This window comes from Lontra canadensis, unplaced genomic scaffold (assembly GCF_010015895.1).
Source record: "Lontra canadensis isolate GAN:19392208 unplaced genomic scaffold, GSC_riverotter_1.0 scaffold3, whole genome shotgun sequence".
NCBI lineage: Eukaryota > Metazoa > Chordata > Mammalia > Carnivora > Mustelidae > Lontra > Lontra canadensis.
The window spans coordinates 21,451,869-21,471,339 of NW_022630997.1; the positions used below are offsets into that span (position 1 = coordinate 21,451,869).

The 19,471-nt window shown below is 37.5% G+C and overlaps 1 protein-coding gene across 3 annotated transcripts in view; it reads right to left on the bottom strand.

Moving 5' to 3' along the window:
* CC2D2B (coiled-coil and C2 domain containing 2B) overlaps nt 1-19,471 on the bottom strand; it is a 101,089-nt gene that overhangs the window by 21,902 nt on the left and 59,716 nt on the right. For all 3 annotated transcript variants that reach the window (XM_032883656.1, XM_032883637.1, XM_032883647.1), the window contains 3 exons: nt 12,420-12,516; nt 11,522-11,631; nt 4,690-4,786 (listed from right to left, as the gene is read on the bottom strand). In XM_032883656.1, the coding sequence (XP_032739547.1) occupies nt 4,690-4,786; nt 11,522-11,631; nt 12,420-12,516 (304 nt within the window). The remainder of the gene's footprint in view (nt 1-4,689; nt 4,787-11,521; nt 11,632-12,419; nt 12,517-19,471) is intronic.

A 19,471-nucleotide genomic window follows, 5' to 3' on the forward strand; every position in this document is an offset into this window, starting at 1 on the left:
TGCCATGTATATGGGATTGGAAACATCAATATTATAAAGATGTCAATTGTAATCTAATGGATCTATGTATTCAATCCATCCTAATAAAAATCCTAGCACGTTTTTTCTTGTTTTTGGCAGTCATAAAGCTGACTCTATTATTTATATGGACATATAAAGAGCTAAGAATAGCCAAAGCAATCTTGAGAAAGGAAAAAAAGCTTGAAAACTTAGGTTTCTAGATATCAAGATTTATAGCAAAGTTTTAGTAACTAAGACAGTGTGGTATCTATGTAAGGATAGATAACAGATCAATAGGACATAACAAAGAATCCAGAAATTAACCCACATTTATACAGTCACCAGATATACAACAAAGGGTGATTCTGTAGTGCAGTGGGGGAGGGGATGATTCTTTCCATAAGTGATGCTGGGTCAGCTGAATAGTCTTACGGGGAAAAAAGTACTCTTGAACCTCTACCTCACAGACACATAAAAACCAATTCTGGTTGGATATTAGATATAAATGTGAAAGATAAAATGATTCAACTTTTAGGAGTAACCACAGGATAATATCTTCTTGACCTTAAGTCGGCAATATTTCTTAAAGAGGACCCAAAAAAGCACCACCACTGCATTGTACTATATTAAATCAAGATTTTTTGTTCATGAAAAGACACATTAAAAAATTTAAAAAGACAAGCCGGCATGGGAAAAATACTTAGGAAGTGTACATCGGACAGAGCGCTCATATCCAGAGTATACACAGAACTGCTAAAAATCAATGAAAAAAAAAAAACCCAGGCAAAATACTTGACAACATCTTTCACAAAAGAGGGTATCAAAATGGTCAATAAACATAGAAAACGGTGCTCAATTTCATGAGTAGTCATCAAAATGCAACTTAAAACATAAGGTGATACTATTAATTTCATTAGTATGTTTGAAATGAAGAAATCAGATGATGCTAGGTAACAACAAGGACGTGGATCAGTTAGAACTCTCATAACCTGGTGGTGGAAATATGAATCACCATGAACATTTTGGAAAGTACCTGGCCTTAAATTACTAAAGCTGAGCATATGTGCAATCTAAGAGCTAGCAATTTTATTCTTACATACACTTCTAACAGAAATGCATAATTTCCCCCACGAAACAATCAATTGTATTTACATCAGTGTTAAATGTATGAGCTGACAACTAGAAAGAAGCAAATTATCCATCAGTCATAGAATGTGTAAAAAAGTTGTATACTCCTGCAATCATATACCATACATCTGTGGGAATCAATGAGTAATATTACAGATGACTCCACAAACAATGTAGAGAGAAATAAGCCACTCACAGATGGATGCATACTGTACGAGATTTCAACCATACAAAATTAAAAAATAAGTAATACCTAATCTATGTTGTTAGAAGCGAGGATAGTGTCCATCGACAGATGAATGGATAAAGAAGATGTGATATACACACAGACATGTACACACACATGCACGCGCAATGGAGTTTCACACAGCCATCAAAAATGAAATCTTGCCATTTGCAACAACATGGATAGAACTAGAGGGTATTATGCTAAGAGAAATAAGTCAATCAGAGAAAGACAATTATCATATGATCTCACTGATATGTGGAATTTAAGAAACAAGCCATAGGGTCATAGGGGAAGAGAGGAAAAAATGAAATAAGATGAAACCAGAGAGGGAGACAAACCATAAGAGACTCAGTCTTAGGAAACAAACCGAGGGTGGCTGGAGGGGAGGGGGGTAACTGGGTGATGGACGTTAGGGAGGATATGTGTTGTGGTGAGCGGTGTGTGTTGTGTAAGGCTGATTAATGAATCACAGACCTGTACCCCTGAAACAAATAATACATTATATGTTAATTAATTGAATTTAAATTTTTTAAAAAGCTAGGATAGTTACTCATGGGAAGGAAGCAACTTGGAGAGAGCACAGAAGAGGCTTTGGGGGTGATACTAGCAATATTTGGTTTCATGTTCTGAAGCAATGACAGTTTTTTTCCTTTTTAGCCTTTTGTCTCTACTATTTATTTTCTCTTGGATAGAAAGCAAGATGTTTGCCAGAATAAGTTTGTCAATACAAATATAATTAAGAAACCTGGAGTTGAGTCTCTAGCATCTGAATAATCTAAACTTATCTGAAGTGGTCTGCAAACTTTAGAAAAGCATATAATTAAAATTAAACTTGAAAAAATATTTTAAAGAGTTATGTTTTTCAAAAATCATAGTACCAATTATTAAAAATCACAAAAGCACTTTGATTACAATGCAATAAAACTAGAATTTATTTTTCTAAGATTTTATTTATTTATTTGAGAGAAAGAGTGAGAGCACAAGCAGGGGTGTGGCAGAGGGAGAGGAAGAAGCAGGCTCCCCACTGAGCAGGAAGCCCCTGAACCAGGGCTCAATTCCACGACCCTGGGATCATGACCTGAGCCAAAGGCTGACATAACCCACCGGGACCCCTAAAAACTAGAATTTAAAATCAAAACTTTACATTAGAGTCACTCAAACATTTGGAAATATAAGAACATAGTATTAAAAAACTAGTAGGTCAAGGAAGATAAATGTAATAAAAATACATAGAAAATAACACAAAATAAAAATAACCTAACATAGAAGAGCTAGTCTAAGCTATTTAAGAGATAAAGTCATGGCCTCAAAATATTGTCACTACTATGAAAGAGAGATTGATTCCAAATTCATTTCGGTCCACTCTTTCATTCCCAGTGCTAAAAATAGGCCTCTTGTCTGTGAGACTTCCAAGTTCTCTGCTTCCTGCTAACAAGTTAAATAATGAAGGGAAAACCCACAGGAAGTAAGAAATAGCTGATAACAGGAAGAAAAAATACACAGGGAAAAGAGGAAAATCAAGGCATGGAAAGAAACTATTTTCTAAAGAATAGTGATGGATGATAAACTAAAACCTTCTTTCAACTGGGTGGTCAACTTGGGACTCATTCTTGGTCTGGTCATCTTTGAGAAAATGGAATGTTTGGCCTATCGTTCGTTACCTTGTAAGCCAGTGCATGAGAGGAATTAAGAATATAGGCTAGGCCCTTTCCTTTCCTAAAGAGCATGCCAATGTTGTCACATATGTCTGATACCTGAAGCATATGGATTCCATTCACTAACAACACAAAGCACTTAAAAGAATTGAACTATTAGTCAACTACAATTGTGGTCAAACGATCATTGAGATGATTCACTTCTGAGAGAGAAAGTCTGTTAGGCATTCTTTTGGGTTTCCCAAGTTCTACCCATCATCAGTTTAGATATTCAGAAACTACTCAGCTTAACTCCTTGGAGAACAGCCATCACCAGGGCACCTGGGTGGCTCAGTCTGTTAAGCGTCTGCCTTCAGCTCTGGTCATGATCCCAGGGTCCTGGAATCGAGCCCAGCATTGGGCTTCCTGCTCAGCAGAGAGCCTGCTTCTCCCTCTTTCTCGGCTTATCCCTCTCCCTCTGCTTCTCTCCAGGCTTGTGCACTCTCGCTCTCTGTCAAATAAATAAATGAAATCTTAAAAAAAAAAAAAAAAAAGAATAGCCATCACCAAATTACACCTCAGTATTTTTACCTTCAGCCTTTATGAAGAATTGATAGAAAATGTTTTAATAAGAATGTGTGTCTGCATCTCCTGGAAAATTAAACTGGAAGACCTTGACATTATGTCTCTTAGTAGTTCTTAGAGAAGTCTCATTCCTGAACCATACCTGAAGGTCTCATTCAACTTCTCTCCCTCTGATCCCCAATCCCTCCAGACAGAATTAGTTGCTCCTTCAACTAACTGCCATAGGATTTGATGGGCATTTATATTAGAGCATGTAATCAGAGTCCCCAAAGAGGGACTCGATAATACCTCTATAATGGATCTGCATCTTTATACTTCTGCTGCCAAGCTTAGTAGGAGGGAAGCTAACATTTATTTGAGAGCTTGCACTAAGCGTTGTTATGAGCTTTTGCGTATCTACGAGGAAGACGTTCAGTAATTTTAAAAAATTTGATTGAAAAGGGGCATCTGGGTGGCTCAGTTGGTTAAGCGTCTGTTTTCAGCTTATGTCAGGATCCTGGGGTCCTGGGATGGAGCCCCACATTAGGCTCCCTACTCAGTGGGGGTGTGTTTATCCCTCCCCCTCTTCTCCCCCATTGCCCTCATGTTTTCTGCTTGGGATCCCCTCTCTCTCTCTACTTTCCCCTGTTCATGTGCATGCATACATATGTGCTCTCTCTCTCTCAAATAGACAAATAAAATCATTTAAAAAATAAATAAAATCTGATTGACTAGAACTGGGTTTTAATCCTATGAATAATTTGGTATCTTCAGCAGAAGTGGTGTATTTTCTTTGATCAGACAGTGAGAAATATATAACCCATTTTCATTTTGTTTCATTTATCTTGGCTACCAGGAAGCTCACACTCGAATGTTATGTTTAAATGCAGAAACCAGCTTCTCCCAAATTCCTGGTATATTTACCCCTTCTCCTCCTATATGTGGTTTATGATCTCTGTTATTTTTTAACTGACTTGCCATATGTCTGATTTTATTTCATGTTACCCCAAATCCTTTTTAGAAAATGCTGGAAATAGACATTACCTCTAAAAGCAAATTTACAAATATGTTACTAGATTTCATTCAGTTTGACTGCAGAATCAGTTCAACAGTATTATAATTATTCTAATTTACCTCATGTTTTTCAATAATCATTTCATCAAAGATGTTGATATATATATTATCTTTTATTTTAGATAAGCTTGAGAAGCTATAATCATGTCCAGGTGAGCTGTAAATAAGAAAAACATATATAAATGCTTAATTCATTTTATGAGAGCATTATACATAAAGAACCATAAAATTACTTGTTCTTTACTTTTATAAAGTATAAGCCAAGAAAAAGCTATGTTTTGCAGATGACTGTTATCTTTCATTAAAGACAGTATGTGCTTTGTAATTTATCTTGTCTCTCTCTTAAGGTAATTTGCATGAAAAATAGGAATACTTAAATTTCAAGCAGAAAGAATTTCACTATAGCCATTCATGGCAAACAAACTATCCAAAGTATGGTGTATTAAGACTTTCCAAAAACCTTAAACTCTGCTACTTTCTGCTAGCTCCCATATATAGTTAAACTGCTCTTTTGCTCTCAGCTAAGAGATACAACTGTTTAACTACAGCACTTATTCTCTTTCCCATATTTATTTTCTCCAACTAGAAATTGGGATAGTGGAACGCATTGTGCAAGCTGTCTGTTGATGGCTTATTTGATTGGACACATTTTTGGAGGTAGCTTCCTTCACTCTTAGCTCCAGCTTGTGCAAGGAAACTGGAACCTTGATCAAACTTCTAACAGCTAAGAGAAGTTAAATAACTTGCTTAAGGTAATGCCACCAGCAAATGACAAAGCTTGTATGTGAACTCAGTTCCAACTGACTCGAAAGGCCAGGCTCTTTTCACTATACAGTCTGCCATTGATATTACTTATTGAAGCTTGTTGCTAAGGAAGCAACTATTTCAAGGGATCTCCAAAAGTTTGCATAACTTTCAGTTACAATGAAAAATATTAGCTGATATTAGAGAACAATTTTAAGTTGAATTTTCCTTATATTTTCAAGTGATAAACTGACTTCCCTACCCTGCTCTTCAAGAGTTCCCTTTCATGTTGCAAAGCCTTAAGATAGGACAGAAGAGGCAATGAACATTTACAACACTATGCTGGCAGAAGGAATGATAACTGTCAACCTCCAGACATTTTTGAGTGTGTCAACTCAGTATGTCCCTTAAATCACTCAAGTCCTGCATTGTCTTGCACTTTATATTCTACTAAAACCTTATTCAAATTTCACCACAATTTCTCCTCCAAAGTAGAGCTCGCAAGGCTAATTACTATATACTGTTTACTATTATTCTCTATCCCATTTGCACATGGTTTTTATTCACTAAAACATCACGTGGAGAAGGGAATAGAGCTCTTGTATCTCAGAAAACCAAAAGTGTAACTGAATGGTGTGTCTTAGCTGAACCCTCTGATCTACTTGATTATACTCTAAATGTGTTCTTGGTGTATCTTGCTGCTATAACTGCAAGAATGCAAATACTCTATAGCCTCCTTCTCTTTAGTTCACTTTTTTTTTTTTATTTCTTTTCAGCGTAACAGTATTCATTGTTTTTGCACCACACCTAGTGCTCCATGCAATCCGTGCCTTCTCTAATACCCACACCTGGTTCCCCCAACCTCCCACCCCCCGCCCCTTCAAAACCCTCAGATTGTTTTTCAGAGTCCATAGTCTCTCTCTTTAGTTCACTTATAAGTTTATCTTATTGACTACTGTGTGTTCTCCTAAATCCATTTATTTTATACAGAGACACCATCAAAGAATAATGCAAGTAGGAACCTCATGATCTGCAGAACTTGAGAGAGCTGAACAAGGTTGACAAGAGAAGGGGGATAGGGCACCAGGACAACAGAAAGGACTTTGATAATGGATGTAGTTGACAGTTCTTTATATTCTTTTACTCCAGTGAGAGCTAAATATACTTAGAAAATGGCTAATTGAGTTTGGAGAACATTATTAAGTTTTAGGTTTCAAATTTGTCTCGATCAACATACTTTTATTTCCAATAACAAAAGCCTACTTATATAGCTTTTGTATCAAATATAAATCTTGAGAAAGAAGAACCAAGCTGGAGGCATCCAACTTCCTGATTTCAAAATATATTACACAACTACAATAATCGAAATAGGATGATACTGGCATAAAGATAAGACATGTAGACCAATGATATAGAAAAGAGAGTCAGATATAAATCCCTGCATCTACATAAGGACAACTGGTCTTTGACAAGGATGTCAAGCATACACAACGTTGAAGGAATAGTCTCTTCAACAAATGGTGTCAGTAGAACTACCAACATGGAAAAATAATCAAATTCACCCTTATTTTAGACCATACACAAAAATCAATTCAAAATATATTAAAGACTTAAAATGTAAGTAAGATCCGAAACTATTAAGCTCCTAGAAGAAAACACAAGGAAAAAGCTTCATGGGATAGGTTGTGGCAAAGATTTCATTCTGCAGATATGACACCAAAGCATGGGCAACAAAAGTAAAATAAACAAGTAGAACTATCAAACTCTAAATCTTCTGCACAGCAAACAATCAATAGAGAGAAAAGGCAGCCTACAGATGAGAGAAAATTTTTGGAAACCATATCTATTATAAAGGGCTAATCTCCAAAATATACGAGGAACTCATACAACTCAATAGTAAAAATGTTAACAACCAAGTTTTTAAAATATGCTGAAACTTGAATAGTTTTTCCCAAAGAAGATCTACAATGACTGACATGTATTTGAAAAAATGCTTGGGGGCACCTGGCTGGCTCAGTCAGTACAGCACACAACTCTTGATCTCAGGGGTTGTAAGTTTGAGCCCTACGTTGGGTGCAGAGATTACTTAATAAAATCTTTTTTTAAAATGCTCAATAATTGCTAACTAATAATAAAATGCTTGCTAATAATCAGGGAAAGGCAGCTCAAAACAACAGTGAGGTATCACCTCACACCCGTCAGAATGACTATTACAAAAAAAAAAAGATGAAAAGTATTAGTAAAGATTTAGAAACTGGAACTGCACACTGTTGGCAGGAATGCAAAATAGTGCAGCTGCTATGGAAAACAGTATGGAGGTTCCTCAAAAAATTAAAAACAGATTTACCATCTGATCTGGCAATCTCATTTCTGGGAATCTATCCAAAGAATTCAATTAGGATCTGAAAGAGATGCTAGCATTCCTATGTTCATTTGTAACACTATTCACAATAGTCAAGATGGAAGAATGAAACTCGAGCATTCTCTTACACCATACACAAAGATAAACTAGAAATGGATAAAAGACCTCAATGTGAGGCAGGAATCCATCAGAACCCTAGAGTAGACCATATGCAGTAACCTCTTCAACATAGGCCACAGCAATTTCTTTCAAGATATGCCACCAAGGGCAAAGGAAACAAAGTGAAAATGAACTTTTGGGACTTCATCAGGATCAAAATCTTCTGCACAGCAAAGGAAACAGTCAACAAAACAAAGAGGCAACCCATGGAATGGGAGAAGATATTTGCAAATGCCAATACAGACAAAGGACTGATACCCAAGATCTATAAAGAACTCCTCAAACTCAAAACAGATAATTGCATCAAAAAATGGGCAGAAAGGCGCCTGGGTAGCTCAGTGGGTTAAAGCCTCTGCCTTCGGCTCAGGTCATGATCCCAGGGTCCTGGGATCGAACACCGCGTCGGGGTCTCTGCTCAGCGTGGAGCCTGCTTCCTCCTCCTCTCTCTCTCTCTCTCTCTCTCTGCCTCTACTTGTGATCTTTGTCTGTCAAATAAATAAATAAAATCTTTTAAAAAAATGGGCAGAAGACATGAACAGACACTTCTCCAAAGAAGACATACAATGGTTAACAGACACATGAAAAATGTTCATCATCACTAGTCATCAGGGAGATTGAAATAAAAACCACATTGAGATACCACCTTACACCAGTTAGAATGGCCAAAATTAACAAGACAATAAACAACATGTGTTGAAGAGGATATGGAGAAAGAGGAACCCTCTTACACTGTTGGTGGCAATGCAAGTTGGTGCAGCCACTTTGGAAAACAGTGTGGAGATTCCTTAAGAAATTAAAAATGGAGCAACTGCAGGGCCATATAGTCACCAAACTGTGGAAAGAACCAAGATGCCCTTCAACAGATGAATGGATAAAGAAGATATGGTCCATATATACAATGGAGTGTTATGCCTCCATCAGAAAGGATGAATACCCAACTTTTGTATCAACATGGATGGGACTGTTAGAGATTATGCTGAGTGAAATAAGTCAAGCAGAGAGAGTCAATTATCATATAGTTTCACTTATTTGTGGAGCATAAGGAATAACACGGAGGACATGGGGAGATGGAGAGGAAAAGTGAGTTGTGGGAAATTGGAGGGGGAGATGAACCATGAGAGACTGTGGACTCTGAGAAACAAACTGAGGGTTTTGGAGGGGAGAGGATTGGGTGGTTGGGTGAGCCTGGTGGCGGGTATTATGGAGGGCATGTATTGCATGGAGCACTGGCTGTGGTGCATAAACAATGAATTCTGGAACACTGAAAAGAAATTTAAAAATTTTTAAAAAGGCAAAAAAAATAGTCAAGATGGAAACGTCGTAAATGTCTGTTGACAGATGAATGGATAAAGATACAATGAAATAAATACTATTTACCCTTAGAAAATAAGAAAATTCTACAGTACTTGATAATACAGATGAACCTTGAGGACATTATGCTAAGTGAAATAAACCAATAAACCAGTCACAGAAAGACAAATACTGCATAATTCCACTTTCATGAGACATCTAAATTAGTTAAATTCATAAAATCAAAGAGTAGAATATTGGTTGCCAGGGGCTGGGAAAAGGGAAATGGGGAGTTTCTCACCAATAGGCATAAAGTTTCAGTTAAGAAAGATGAATAAGCTCTAGGGGTCAGCTGTACAACATTGTACCTATAGTTAACTATAATATACTGCATACTTTAAAATCTGTTCATAGGGGAGATACCATGTTAAGTGTTCTTTCCAAGTTAACAAAAAATGAATAGTGTTGAGTAAAGCAAATTACCCTCTGTAGTACTGGCTCACTTGATTGTGAGGTAGCCAAGTCCAAAATCTGCAGGGTATACCAGCAGGCTGGAAGCCCAGGGAAGAGTTGCTATTCAAGTCCTCCCAGGAGGGAGGTTAAGTCTTTTTTCCATTAAGCCTTCAACTGATTAGATGAGGCCTACCCATATTATAAAGGATAAGAGAGAGAAAGACAAAGACACAAAGACACAAAGATCAAGTGCGTGTGCTTGTGCACACACACACACACACACACACACATCCTATTGATTCTGTTTCTCTGGAGAACCATGATTAATGTGATGATATTCTGGAAAAGGGAAAATCATGGAGACAGTAAAAACATCAGTGGTTGCCAGGTCCCAAGGGAAGGATGAAGGGATAAAAGATGAAGCAGAGAATATTTTTAGGTAGTAAAACTATGCTATATGGTATTAGTGGTGGGTATATGTCATTATATATTTGTCAAAACCCATAAAATGTATGATATGAGAGGGAACTCTGAAGTAACGGTTGATAATGATGCATCAGCATTGGTTCGTGGATTGTAACAAACATACCACACTGATGCTGAGGAAGGCTGTGTGTGTATTGTGAGAAAGGTATATGTAAGAACTCTCTGTACTTTCTACTCAATTTACTGTGAGTCCAAAACTGTTCTAAAAAATAAAGTCTGTTAAATTTTTTAAGTGGGAAAAAACTCAATCTCATTAGAAATCAGGGAAAGTAAATTAAACCACAATGAGAATATCATTTTAAATCTATAATATTAGAAAAAATAATTTTAAAATACAAAATATTATTGAAGATATGGCATAATATATATTGTGTTGGGAGTGTATATTGGTACAATCATCAGAAAACAGTTTGGTATTACCTAGTAAAGTTGAAGCTGAATTCAATTATAACCAAGCAATTCTACTCCTGGACACACATCCTAGAGCGGAGGTTCTCAAAATATCCCCAACTAAGTAGCATCAGTAACACCTGGGAACTTGTGAGAAAAGGGATTATCAAGACCTACCCAGACCTACTGAATTAGAAACTATGAAGGTGGGCCCAGCGATGTTTTCAGAAGCCATATAAGTGATTCTAATGCACAAAAAAAGTTTGAGACCTACTGTCTTTAAAACAACAGAAGACAAGTACAAGAATGTTCAGAGCAACATTATCTGCAATAACAAAAGATTAAAATAAGCCAAACAGATATCAACAGGAAAAAGTATAAAAATTTATGGCATTTTAGTCCAGCAGTATACTATAAGGGAGTGAAAATAAAAGAAGAGAAAGAAGGGAGAAAAGTAGGAAAGTAGGAAAGAAATGAGAAGGGAGGAAGGATGGGAGGGAGGAAAGTTACAGATGAATCTCTCAAAATAATTAAGAGTAAACAAACAAGATTGCAAAAGATGATTCAATTTATATAAAGGTGAAACATCCACAAGTGAATAATAAATGGATAGCGATAATACTTATGATATAAAATCATAAAGAGAGGGAAAGTTAAACACAAATTAGTGGTTGCTACCTCTAGGGGCAAAGTAAGGGAATACAGTTAGGTACTGGCTTCGTAACAACTAGGTACTGGCCTTCAAAGGCAATGGTAATATTATATTTTTTTAAGCTGGATGGTAGATACACAGGTATTCATTTATTACTTTTCCACAGAACTTACATTTGCCTATATATTATATATGCATATATATATATATATCAATACCTATGTAAGAAGAATTTCATAATTTAAAACTTAAAAAATAAAGCTTATCTCAATTATTATTTTTCAAGCAATGGCTCAAGAAAACAATTTTGTTATTGCTCTTTTTTAGAAGCCAAGGAAAAATAGATTCCAACCTACATAAAATCTACTTTAATTTCTTCATTCCAGCATGGGTGAGATCCACTTGCAGTACTGGTTTGGTATACAGTGTGTTGAAAAGAAACTTCCACAAAAGGTTGTACAGTATCCTGAAACACACAATAAATACTGACTGGATTTTTGCGCTATTTTTATGTAGTTGATGAAGGGTAGAAGGCCAGGAAATTACTTGTTTACTCGCTGACAACTGGATGGCTTACTTTTTCTAAAGGCTATTATTCATTCACTCATTTAATAAACATTTGTTGGTCATATTCAATACCAGATACTATTCTAGGATTGAAGGATAAGTGGAACTTTCCTTAAGGACTTTGTAGTCTATCAGGGGAAAATAAACAGGTAAACAAATAATTGCAAATGTGAAAAATAAAAGAAATATATTCAAGGTATAATAGTTACACAGGAGAGCCAATAATTAATTTTCTGGAGTAAGGACAAGAAGAATTTCACAGAGAAAACATTCATTGACCTTGAGCTTTGAAATATTAAGTAGTAAGTTTCATGTGGCTAATAATATGGAGCTGCGTGGAGGCCATTCCAGGCAAAGGAAAGTGAAAGAGACCTTCTAGAAGTAGTGGTATGATATGGTACTGTCTTGGGGAGGAAGGAGATGTGGCTGATTGGTAGGTAAGGGCCAGATCATCATAGATTTTGTAGGCATTCTAAAAGAGCTTGTACCTAATTCTAAAGGCCCTGAGAACAGGGGAGCAGGGAATGAATTGGTTAGGATTACATCTTATAAAGAGTGCCTCCACTGTGTAATAGAAAATCAGCTGGAAGCTTAAAACAGTAGAGATGGAGACACCAATTAGGAGCCAGTTGCAATTCAGGGCAAACATAATCAAATTTGCACTTCATACAAGTGTTAAATACTTACCTCATTTAAGATCTCATCTGAAGCTACTGATTTGATTGTTTCTTTATGTCTGAGGTGAGATATTGATGATTTCAAATAGGTAGGCAGATCCAAGGCTCTTCAGGAAAAACAATATAGAGTTATACACTTCAAGTGATTTTTAACAGAGAGGAAGAATTAAGATGGCAGAAGAAGAGTAGGGGCACCCTAAGTTTGTTTCATCCCTTAAATACAAGTAGATAGCTATTGAATCATTCTGAGCAGCTGAGAAATCAACTGGACTGCAAGTCTACAAGTAGAAAAGCGACCCCCTTTTGGAAGGTAGGCGGTGTGGAGGCTTGACTCTGGTGTGATAGAGCTGACTGAGGATATGGCGGTGGGGAAGGGGCGTGCTTGAGGAGGATACTGTGAAGTAGTATAAGCAGCAGAGTGCAAAATCGGAAGTTTTAGAAGTCTGCTACAGTGGAGGCTGTTCCTGGCTTAAAGGTGCTCCGGTGGTGAAGTGGGGCAGAATCCCAGGCATGACACCATGTTCTGAGGATCCCCTGGGACACAAGAAAATGGGTGGCATCTCAGTGATGCACTGTTCCCAGGCATAGGAGCATGGAAGCTGGCTGAGAACACCAAGTGTAGATGCCAGCTTTCTGCTCTGTCTTGCCATAAACTGAGAACTGCTGCATGGTCCTGGGACCACTTTCCTGGGGGGTGGTCCAACAAAAGGCAGAAGTGTGGTGAGACTCTCCCTGGGAGGAACAGCTTGGGTGTGCCCCACAGGACTCCCTAAAATTTGGTTTTGAAACTCAGTCGCATGCCTGAATTTAAAAAACCTTGGACACAGGCAAGGTGGACAGAGTTCTGACAGAAACCAGGGAAACTGGGGCGCCCGGGTGGCTCAGTGGGTTAAAGCCTCTGCCTTCAGCTTGGGTCATGATCCCAGGGTCCGGGGATCGAACCCAGCATCAGGCTCTCTGCTCAGCAGGGAGCTTGCTTCCTCCTCTCTCTGCCTGCTTCTCTGCCTACTTGTGATCTGTCTGTCAAATAAATAAATAAAATCTTAAAAAAAGAAAGAAAGAAAGAAAGAAAGAAAGAAACAAACAAACAAACAAACCAGGGAAGCAAGTGTGACTGACTTCTTTATTGTGAGGGCTCACTGAAGAGTCCGGAACATGAATTTTCAGCTCCAGGGCTAGAGATAGAGGAGCCACTATATTCATTCCACCCATCAGTGCTGAAAGCCCTCAGGGAGCAAAACAGCGCCACCTAGTGGAGTTGAGTCCAGAGCCACTTACACCAATCCCTGCCTCCCTGTCCCCTAGGGCACATTTCCATTAGGGCAAGTCCACCTGAGAATCAGGCTGCAGGCCCTTCCCCCAGAAGACCAGAAGAAACAATTCACTCGAACCAAGGTCACTGATCATAGACAGCTGCAAAGGTTCAGCTCTAGGAGAAAATAGTATCTAGCACCTTTTGTACTTTTATTCTTTAATTTTTTATTTTATTTATCCAGTTATCTTATTTTTTTGAATTCTTTTTTGAGTTCTTTTAATTTTTATTTTTATATATACTTTATATTTCTTATTTTTTGTTTCCTTTCATTGTACTTTATTTTACTCTTTCTTATTTTGGGATCTAGTTTCTTTTAATAAGCAGACCAAAACACACCCAGGGTCTAGGTTTTGTTGTTCATATCTTTCAATAATTGCTCTGAATGTAAGTGGGCTAAATGTTCCAATCAAAAGATACAGACTATCAGAATGGATTAAAAAACAAAATCCATCAATATCCTGCTTACAAGACACTCAGTTTAGATCCAACACCTCCAGATTGAAAGTGATGGGGGTGGAGAACCAGTTATCATGCTAAAGGACGTGTAAAGAAAGCTGAAGTAGCCATCCTTATTTAAGATAAACTAGAATTTAAAGCAAAGACTGTAATAAGAGATGAGGAAGGACACTATATCATAATAAAGGGGTCTATCCAACAAGAAGATCTAATAAATGTAAATACTTATGCCCCTAACTTGGGAGCAGCCAAATATATAAACAAATTAATAACAAACTTAAAGAAATGCATTGATAATAATACAATAATAGTAGGGGACTTTAACACCACACTCACAGCAATGGACAGATCATCTAAGTGGAAGATCAATGGCAAACAAGGGCTTTGAATAACACACTAGACCAGATGGACTTACCATGTATATTCAGAGCATTTCATCCTAAAGCAGCAGATTACACATGCTTTTTGAATACACACGGAACATTCTCCAGAATAGATCACAAGAGGTCACAAATGAGGATTCAGCTAGAACAAAAAGATTGAGATCACACTATGCATACTTTTAGACCAAATGCTATGAAACTTGAAGTGAGCCACAAGAAAACATTTGGAAGGACCACAAATACATGGAGATTAAAGAACATTCTACTAAAGAATGAATGGGTCAACCAGGAAATTATAGAAGAATTTAAAAAATATATGGAAGCAAATGAAAATGAAAACACAATAGTTCAAAATCTTTGGGATGTAGCCAAGATGGTTAAAAGGGAAGTATATAGCAATGCAGACCTTTCTCAAGAAGCAAGAAATGTCTCAAATACATAGCCTAACCTTACACCTAAAAGAGCTAGAAAAAGAACGGCAAATAAAGCATAAATTCAGCAGGATAAGAGAAATAATAAAGATTAAAACAGAAATCAATGATAGAGAAATTAAAAAAAAAACAAACAGTGGAACAGATCAATGAAACTAGGAGCTGGTTCTTTGAAAGAATTAACAAGATTGATAAACCCCTAGCCAGACTTACCAAAAAGAAAAGAGAAAACACCCAAATAAATGAAATCATGAATGAAAGAGGAAACATCACAACTAATACCAAAGAAACATAAACAATTATAAGAGAATATTATAAGCAATTACATGCCAACAAATTAGGGAATATGGAAGAAATGGATAAATTCCTAGAAACACATCAATGACCAAAACTGAAACAGGAAAAAATAGAAAACCTGAACAGACCCATAACTAGCAAAAACATTGAATCAGTAATCAAAAATCTCCCAATAAGAGTCCAGGGCCCAGGGATGCCTGGGTAGCTCAGACATTAAGCTTCTGCCTTCAGCTCAGGTCATGATCTCAGGGTCCTGGGATCGAGTCCCGCGTCAGGCTCCTGTTCAGTAGGGAGCCTGCCTCTCCCTCTGTCCTCCCCCTGTTTGTGTGTATTCTCTCTCTCTCTCTCTCAAATAAATAAATAAAATCTTAAAAAAAGAAGAAGAGTTCAGGGCCCAATGGCTTCCCAGGGCAATTCTACCAAACATTTAAAAAAGAATTAATACCTCTTCTTCTGAAAAGCTAGAAATGGAAGGAAAACTTCCAAACTCACTCTATGAAGCCAGCCTTACCTTGATCCCAACACCAAAGACCCTACTAAAAAGGAGAATTACAAAACAATATCCCTGATGAACATGGAAGCAAAAATTCTCTTTTTTTTTAAAGAATTTATTTATTTATTTGACAGAGAGAGAGATCACAAGTAGGCAGGGAGGCAGGCAGAGAGAGAGGGGGAAGCAGGCTCCCCACTGAGCAGGGAGCCCGATACGGGGCTCGATCCCAGGACCCCAAGACCATGACCTGAGCTGAAGGCAGAGGCCTCAACCCACTGAGCCACCCAGGTGCCCTGGAAGCAAAAATTCTCAATAAGATACCAGTTAATTGGATCCAACAGTACATTAAAAGGATTATTCACCACAGCTAAGTGAGATTTATTCCTGGGCTGCAAGGTTGGTTCAAAATCCACAAATCAATCAATATGATAAACCACATGAATAAAAGGATAAGAACAATATGATCCTTTTTTTTTTAAGATTTTATTTATTTATTTGACAGAGAGAGAGAGATCACAAGTAGGCAGAGAGGCAGGCAGAGAGAAGGGTAAGCAGGCTCCCTGTTGAGCAGAGAGCCTGATGCGGGGCTCAATCCCAGGACACTGAGATCATGACCTGAGCTGAAGGCAGAGGCTTAACCCACTGAGCCACCCAGGAGGCCCCCCACACGATCCTCTTAATAGATGCAGAAAAAGTATTTGACAAAATATATTATCCTTTCTTTTTTTTTTTATAAGATTTTATCTATTTATTAGACACAGAGAGAGAGATCACAAGTAGACAGAGAGGCAGGCGGGGTGGGGGGGAAGCAGGCCCCCTGCTGAGCAGAGAGCCTGATGTGGGACTCGATCCCAGGACCCCGAGACCATGACCCGAGCCAAAGGCAGAGGCCCAACCCACTGAGCTACCCAGGCGCCCCTATAACATCCTTTCCTGATAAAAATCCTCTACCATGAAGGGATAAAGGGAACACACCTCAACATCATAAAAGCCATATACAAAAGACCCATAGCAAATACCATCCTCAATAGGGAAAAACTGAGAACTTTTCCCCTAAGGTCAGGAACACAAGAGGGATGTCCTGCTGTTCAACATAGTACTAGAAATCCTGGCCTCAGCAATCAGAAAACAAAAAGAAATAAAGGCATCCAAACTGTCAAAGAAGAAGTCAAACTTTCACTCTTCACAGATAACATGATACTTTATGTAGAGAACCCAAAGAATCCACCAATATAAAATCAACACACAGAAGTGTGTTGCATTTCTATACACCAATAATGAAGTAGTAGAATGAGAAATCAAGGAATTGATCCCATTTACAATTGCACCCAAAACCATATGATACCTAGGAATAAACCTAACCAAAGATGTAAAGGATCTGTTCTCTCAAAACTATAGAACATTTATGAAAAAAATTGAGGAATACATAGATAAATGGAAAAATATCCCATGTTCATGAATTGGAAGAACAAATATTATTAAAATGTCTCTGCTACCCAAAGCAATCTACACGTTTAAAGCAATCCCTACCAAAATACCATCAGCATTTTCCACAGAGCTGGAATAAACGATCCTAAAATTTGTATGGGGCAAGAAAAGACCCTGACTAGCCAAAGTAAAGTTGAAAAAGAAAACCAAAGCTGGAGATTTCACAATTCTGGACATCAAGCTCTATTACAAAGCTGTAATCACTAAGATAGTACAGTACTGGCACAAAAACAGACACATGCAACAGAATAGAGAACCCAGAAGTGGACCCATAACTCTATGGTCAACTAATATTTGACAAAGCAGGAAAGAATATTCAATGGAAAAAAGACAGTCTCTTCAACAAATGGTGTTGGGAAAATTGGACAGCCACATGCAGAGGAATGAAACTGGACCACTTTCTTACACCATATACAAAAATAAATTAAAATGGATTAAAAGACCTAAATGTGAGACAGGAATCTATCAAAATCCTAGAGAAGAACATAGGCAGCAACCTCTTTAACCTCAGCCACAGGAACTCCTGACTAGACACATCTCCAGAGGCAAGGGAAACAAAAGCAGAAATGAGCTATTGGGACTTTATCAGGATAAAAAGTTTTTGCACAGTAAAGGAAACAATCAACAAAACTAAAATGAAACTGACAGAATCGGAGAAGATATTTGCAAACGACATATCAGGTAAGGGCTAGTATCCAAAATCTATCAAGAACTAATCAAACTTGGGGCGCCTGGGTGGCTTTGTTGTTAAGCATCAGCCTTCAGCTCAGGTCATGATCCCAGGGTCCCGGGATCGAGCCCCACAGGCTCAGCAGGAAGCCTGCTTCTCCCTCTCCCACTCCCCCTGCTTGTGTTCCCTCTCTTGCTGTCTCTCTGTCAAATAAATAAACAAAATCTTAAAAAAAAAAAAAAAAAAGAACTTACCAAACTCAACTCCCAAAAAACAAATAATTCAGTCAGGAAATAGGCAAAAGACATGAATAGAGATTTCTCCAAAGAAGACATACAAATGGCCAACAGATACATGAAAAAAATGCTCAACATCACTCATTATCAGGAAAATACAAATCAAAACAACAATGAGATACCACCTCACACCAGTCACAATGGCTAAAATTGACAAGTCAGGAAACAACAGATGTTGGCAGCAATGCGGAGAAAGGGGAACCTTCTTACACTGTTGGTAGGGATGCAAACTGGTGCAGTCATTCTAGAAAACAGTATGGAGGCTCCTCAAAAACTTAAAAATAGAGCTACCCTACAATCCAGCAATTGCACTACTAGGTATTTATCCAAAGGATACAAAAATAATGATCTGAAGGGCACCTGCACCCCAATGTCTATAGCAGCAATGTCCACAACAGTCAAAATATGGAAAGAGCCCTCAGGTCTATCAACAGAAGAATTAATAAAGAAGTAGTGTGTGTATAATATGGAATATTATATATTTTATATATATGCATGTACATTCCATATACATATATGGAATATTACTCAGCCATCAAAAAGAATGAAATCCTCCCATTTGCAATGATGGGGATGGGACTAGAGGGTTTTATGCTAAGGGAAATAAGTCAGTCAGAGAAAGACAAATATCATATGATTTCACTCATATGTGGAATTTAAGGAAGAAAACAGATGAACATAGGGGAATGGAAGGAAAAATAAAATACACTAAAAACAGAGAGGGAAGCAAACCATAAAAGACTCTTAATTATAGCGGACAAACTGAGGATTGCTGGGGGGGTGGGCGGTGGGGTGGGTAACTGGGTGATGGGCATTAAGGACAGCACCTGATGTAATGAGCACTGGGTGTTATATGCAACTGATGAATCACTAAATTCTATCCCTGAAATTAATAATATATGTTAACTAAATGGAATTTAAATAAAACAATTTTTAAATAAATAATTTTAACATTAGTTTTGGTGGTAATGGGCAGGGTTTTACCTATGTTCATGGTGATAAATAATTCAGTTTCCCTGAATTTTATAATGTTTCTTTGGATCTTCTTATCATAGGTGGTTAGAGCTACACATTTGGTAATCACCAGTGGTTTCACTGGTCCTCAGCAAAGGAGAAAAATAAGGCAAGTGATATTTTGAGATTATATCCTTTCTATTTTTGATGTTACAATATTCTTTCTTTTACAAATTGATGATTATAGAAAATGGTAGTGATTTTATTATGTCTTTACTT